This window comes from Pinus tabuliformis, chromosome 9, assembly GCF_031772625.1.
Source record: "Pinus tabuliformis cultivar Carrire ecotype Pingquan chromosome 9, CPIR1, whole genome shotgun sequence".
NCBI lineage: Eukaryota > Viridiplantae > Streptophyta > Pinopsida > Pinales > Pinaceae > Pinus > Pinus tabuliformis.
The window spans coordinates 999462377-999468956 of NC_142307.1; the positions used below are offsets into that span (position 1 = coordinate 999462377).

The 6580-nt window shown below is 37.7% G+C and overlaps 1 protein-coding gene across 1 annotated transcript; it reads left to right on the forward strand.

The window, feature by feature from the left end:
* The first annotated feature begins 3225 nt into the window (after positions 1 to 3225).
* On the forward strand, positions 3226 to 5619 carry LOC149152091 (uncharacterized). The gene is made up of 2 exons (XM_089440580.1): positions 3226 to 3588; positions 3685 to 5619. Exon 2 carries the CDS (start codon positions 3810 to 3812, stop codon positions 5352 to 5354), a length of 1545 nt encoding a protein of 514 aa, XP_089296706.1. The 5' UTR covers positions 3226 to 3588; positions 3685 to 3809; the 3' UTR covers positions 5355 to 5619.
* Positions 5620 to 6580: the final 961 nt, after the last annotated feature.

Here is a 6580-nt window from a genome sequence, read left to right on the forward strand (position 1 = left end):
AATTGTTTCCTTGCCCTGCAAAATCATCTTGAAATTGAGTGGAAGTTATAGGGGGACATGCAATTGGGTTTTTCGGGTTGATTTTAACTTGAGAAACAAATCTTATGATGGTTGCAAAAATATTTTTATGGTTAGATTTAGGCCTAAGAAATCACACAAAGAGAGAGAGAGAGAGAGAGAGCGTAGGCTTCGAGGAAAGAGAAAATCTCCTAAAGAAGAGATTAGTTGCCAACAAATGTAAATCGCTAAAATTGAACATTGAGAATGGAAACCTAATTAAGAATTTGCAACGACCATGTTATATGTCCAATGATCTAATGGGTTCCATTAAATAGGCAAAGATCATCACAAAGTCATTGTCTTTCATAGAAAATGAATGGGAAGAGAAGGTTTTAGTGTTGCTAACATAAATACAATAGATATTTCTTCATTTCCATTAGGAATTCAATTATAGGCAACATTAAAATTATGAGAATCCATATAATATCTCATAAGCATAGAAAACAACAAAATTTTAGCACAATAGAATGAATTCACACCCTGATTGTTTTTCACAAACATAGAGAAATATCCAAACCATTCCAGACACAATGGACATGGTGTCTACCTTGGGAACCCAAATGGAAAAACTAGTCTTAAATGGGGGCTCAATGATTCATTTTAGTGATATTCAATTACAATGTTTTGAATGCTCTTTATAATGCTTCTTCTCTTTAACAAAAAAACCCACTAAAAATGAAAAGAAAAGAAAAATAGAGATAAATAAGAAACCGATACCAATGACCATGACCCTTAATTCCCCTTTTTCATTATTTTTTTAATTAAGCGAATATATCTTCTCACTTTCATTTTTCCTTGGTTCATTTTTTACATTTACATTATTGTTTTGTATAATTTTTAATTGTCAAATTAACTTACATCTATTATACTATGCTGAGCTTTATACATTTCATAAAGGAAAACATAATTTTCTAAAGAATGTTCAATGTCACTTCATAAATAAGGTGCAATGGCTTTAGAGCTTCACCGACAATAAATAGAGACAAGAAAGTAGTTTCGAGCGGTCAAAAGATTTCATAGCACAGTTTTCCAAATTTCAATCTTGCATCCCATCCACAACCCAACCGACAGTCGGGTAAATATCGGAATAGCGTAAAAGCAGATTCCAAAGGTATTATCGTCCTGTTTTGATTTGATTTATTTCCAGGAAAAGTCCTCTTTGGCGCGCACTAATCAGAAACCTCCAACAATAGCTTCCGTTCTGGTTTTGTTTTCGGGGATAAATAACCGTAATTGCAATTATGGTTTCGTTTTCAAGGATAAATAATCGGATTTTAGAGAAATTATATTGAAAAAATTTATCGGTAAAATTTCAAAAAAATTGCACTAGAGATAACACGATTATGAATTTAGTTCATAGTACTTAATCGAGCTGACACATTTTACAACCCAGTATGAGGAGATGTGCTATATATCCAATAAAATAATAAAAAAAATAATGTCCACCCAAAATAAAAATGTAAATATTTTAATATTTCTTTTAATTAAATAATTGTAAAATAAATTTTTAAAAGGAAAAACCATATCTTATAGATATATTAAAATCGTCAAAAACATAAATATTTCCACGTCAAAATTATAATATTTGAAATTATTAATTTGATATAATTTTATTATAAATTTTGTTATCAAGTAAAACACATCAATAATTTAATATTAATATTATTCAGTGTAATATTATTATTAATATATTATAATTTAATATTATTAAATTTAATAATTTTGGATTAATAATTTGAAGAAAAATATAATATAGTTTAATTTGATTCATTTAAATTTATAATAGATCCTCAGTTTGATAGATTTAAGGTGATATTTAATCCAGCAAAAATACTTCATCCCTTTCTTTTCTTTTTGTCTTTATACTGATCTTTCAGAGTAAAAAACACATTATATGACATAAAATATTAAGTACTAAACACAATTTAATTAATTCTTTAATTTTTCATCTTGTTAATGAATATCACTTTATTTTTATCCGACTAACCAGATACAAAAACCCAGTTATTAACTTAGATGCACTTCATATTTACAGCGCCAAAAAACCTCAGGTCCCAGTGTCCACGCGGATACCCATTGCCGACTGCAATTTCCTTTCGACAAAATTAATCCACAGAATCCCGATCACTTCTGTTCAGCAATCCTCGACAAAGACGAATTTTTCTCCCAAAAAATGACGTCAAAATTTATGGGTGCACGGTATGTCCCGCTTCCGCCTTTTTTTTTGTTGGTACTCTGGACACCACATATCTCCACAATGGTATGATATTGTCCACTTTGAGCCTAAGCCCTCATGGGTTTGTTTTTGGGTTTTACCCCAAAAGGCCTCATACCAATGGAGATATTTGTTCATCCTTATATACCCATGATCCTTCCCACTTCTACCACTTCTAATCAATGTGGGACATTGTTCGTATACCCAACAATCCTCCCCTCGAACAAAGGACCATCGAGCCTCCCCTCAAACCATCCGCAGGATTCTCCCCTCTCTACCAACCAAGATTCTCCGCTCCAATGCGTTGGAAGCACACGCCTTACATGGTAGCACCAACCATCCGCAGGATTCTCCCCTCTCTACCAACCAGGATTCTCCGCTCCAATGCGTTGGAAGCACACGCCTTACATGGTAGCACCACCTGTCTCGAGAGCTTGCTCCATCCCAGGTCAACTCCTCTTCACCATGTTGGTAGACAAGACACGTCCATGAAGAATCCGGAGCACACCGCCTGTTTAACCGAGCTCATCCACAGGCTTATGGGGGCTCACCATCTTTGTTCGGCATTCCGAGGATTCATCCACTTGGGTAACCTCGAACTTGGCTCTGATACCAATTGTTGGTACTGTGGACACCACATATCTCCACAATGGTATGATATTGTCCACTTTGGGCCTAAGCCCTCATGGGTTTGTTTTTGGGTTTTACCCCAAAAGACCTCATACCAATGGAGATATTTGTTCATCCTTATATACCCATGATCCTTCCCACTTCTACCACTTCTAATCAATGTGAGACATTGTTCGTATACCCAACATTCTCTATAAATATGGGTATGGAGGAGCTCGCCTTTCTCCATCCGTTCTCCAGTAGACTGGCAGATTGAGCCCATGATCATCTGGAAGTAAATGAAGCAATGCTTCCTCTTCATTCTGCGCTCCTCCATCCGTTCTCCAGATTCTGCGCTCCTCCATCCGTTCTCCAGTAGACTGGCAGATTGAGCCCATGATCATCTGGAAGTAAATGAAGCAATGCTTCCTCTTCATTCTGCTGGTTCAGTTTCAGATAACAAGAAGACCTGTGTGAAAAAAAAGTTATTTATCAAGAATCAAGAAAACTGGTTTTCCTGGATCTGATGAAATTTTCTACATCGACCTCTCCAATGAAGGGCAAAGGGCCAGAAAGGCCTCCGGCGGAATTGCAGAAGAAGCTTTTGTTTGGAAGGAAGAGCACACAAGGTCTCATGGTGGGTGGAAACCACACCGCTGCTAGATTTTGCACACGATGAATCTCGTCTCCCGCTACTCTTGCTGGTAAATCTCGTCCTTTTCTTTCCCTCGCTCGATTTTAAAGATTGGGCAATGGCCACAACATTTTCTCTAATCAGAAAGACTTTGAATTAATTTCAGGACTGCAAATGGTGAACAGAGCAACAACATAAGGTCAGAGTTTGCTCATTTAGATCCATAATATTTCTTTCGCGAGTATTTCTTTGCAGTTAACTGCCCCCTGTGATGGAAGTTTAGCAGCCTCCATGGCTGCGAGACTGTTGAAGCTGGAGCTCATCTATAGCTGCATGGGCAAGAAGTTCATGGTCCGCATGCTCTTCTTCGCAATTGCCCTGGCTGCTGTGTCTGTTCTCTACACCGTACACGACACCGCGCCATGTACCTTTCTGTCTGACAACTCAGATGATTTCATGGTCGATTTCGCCCGTCCCAGATGGCCTTTAATCCACACAATCTCATCGCAAAGCGTCGGAGATCAGGCGCAGACCGAGAAATCTGGAGCGAGTGTCAGGCCATCCGGAGGTCTAGGGATCGAATCTTTGCCCCAAATCAAAATCTGGGCAAACAAGACATGGAGAGAGAAGGTAGAATTCTATTCAGCGATCTTTCGCGATCTAATCGCGCAGGGTCTCCTGCGCTCCGGTGTAAAAGCCCTCTGCGTCGGTGCCTCCTCGGGTGTCTCCGTAGAGGCAATGCGGGAAAACGGCCTGCTGGACACCACTGCAGTGGACGAAAGGCACTCGTTAGCACCGACGAAGGCGGGCAACCGGCGCCTTCCCTTCGCAGACAATTCCTTCGATTTTGTTTTCTCAGGGTCGTTTGATCGAGCCACAGTGCCAGCGTTGCTTGCTTCCGAGATCGAGCGCGCGCTCAAGCCAAACGGCGTCGCAGTGATGCTGGTCTCCCCCCGGCGCCCGAACATGGGAAAGCCCTCCAACCTCATGCATTCCCTGAGCCCCGTGGTGGCCCTGTTCAAATGCTCTGATGTCTTTCATGTGAACACGTCCGGGTCGCCTAATTCCCAGAAAACCACCGTGATTGCGCTCCGTAAGAGGCCTTCTAAGCCGTTGGGATTGATTAAGGACTATCTGCGCTCTAAGCAGAACAGAAGCTTAACTAAACCGGCGGAGCAGGACCATGCGCGCTCTAAGCAGAACAGAAGCTTAACTAAACTGGCGGAGCAGGACCATCCGCGCTCTAAGCAGAACAGAAGCTTAACTAAACTGGCAGAGCAGGACCATCCGCGCTCTAAGCAGAACAGAAGCTTAACTAAACTGGCGGAGCCCCTGACATTGAATCACAGCAATGCGACTTTCTTGCCCACTGTCAAAGACATCAGCGACCGCAAACGCCATATTTATGTGGAAATTGGGGGTAACAGTAACAAGACTGTCAATGCAGATGCAGGGTGGTTCTTGGCTTCTTATCCAAAGCAGAACCAGACATTTGATACTTATGCCCTCAATATGAGTGGATCCGAGTCTCTGCCACGGAGGTCTCTGAACTCAATAAAGCAGGTAGTGCGAGATACTGGCGGTAGCAGAGGGCGTTTCGACATTGCAGGATGGCTGAGTGAAATGAGTGTTAGCGATGGGGATTTTGTGGTTGTGAAAATGGGATTCGAACATGTGACCAGAGAGATGATGGATATGAGAGGAACAGTATTCATGCGTCTCATTGACGAGCTCTTCCTGCAGTGTTCTTCGGAATTATCTGAAGAAGTTAATGGGGAATGCCTGCAGTTCCTTCAGACTCTCAGAGATCATGGTGTCTTCGTCCATCCATGGTAAGGCATCGCTGGTAATCGCTATTTCTATGCGCAGAAAATTAGCATATCGTAATAGAATAAATAAACTGGTTTTGCTGGATTTGGCGTCCGCTGATCAATCATTATTGGCGAAAAAATCCGGTCAAAGCAATAAGCACCTTACTATTTGGTATTAAAAGTTATGTATTTTGGGAAGCAATCAGCACCTTACTATTTGGTATTAAAAGTTACGTATTTTGGGAAGCAATAAGCACCTTACATAATATTAAATCCTTTGTATCTTTAAATGTGATAAGTACTATGCTGCTTTGTATTTTAAAATATATTCAAATTTATAAAGGCAAAATATTTAATATTACATAAATTATTGTGTTTAATAGAAGTGAATATATATTTTAATTAATATTAATGTATCCATTTATCTTCAATGGATAAGATTTTTTTTTTAAATGGAATAATATTTACCATATTTTTAATTATTGACTTCGTAAAAGGGATGTTTTCATGAATAACCATATTTTGTGGTTGAAGTTGTGTTGATATCATGAGTATTGTTAGAATGTTTTATGGTAAGGTGAATTGGAAAAATATAAATGTATTCAGAAAAAAATTAAGGTTAATTATCAATATTTATTAATATTAATATGATATATTTAATTTAGGATTTATTAATTTTTATATAAAAAAGTATGAGTATTAAATTTGAGGAAAGATTTTCTCATAAGTGATTTGTATCTATTTTTTATAATTATAGAACTTTCACATTTTTATATATAGAATTTTTTTTTTTAAATAAATTTAATGTGTTATAAACTTAATTATTATTTAGAGAAAGAAAAATAAATAATTATAAGTATTAAGTTTTTACAAGTTTTGTTAGTTAATTTTAAATATTAAGTTTTGAAATATAATGATTACACATATAAATCATTATTTTAATTGATGTGTTTTTTTTAAGTTAAATTTTATATTGTGTGCAAATAAGGAGAATAAGAGCGGTATGCCATTACACAAACTCGACCAAATGCAAAAATATAAATTTTCAAAATTGAATCTAACCTTGTTAGCTAGGAAAGTAAAAATAGTATCTGGACCTCTTGGGTCTTTAGAAAATTGTGGCATGCCAAAGTAAGACATAAAACTAAAGAGAATTTAACATAAAATCTTCAAGAGGTAGGATCATAATAAGTGGCTTCTACTTGGATAGGTTCTTTGCTACTGTTAGGAGAGCACCCCGGTCTGGAGGAA

What these genes read in the sequence shown, in the direction of transcription:
- LOC149152091 (XM_089440580.1), top strand. Translation starts at nt 3,810, where the DNA reads ATGGCTGCGAGACTGTTGAAGCTGGAGCTCATCTATAGCTGCATGGGC.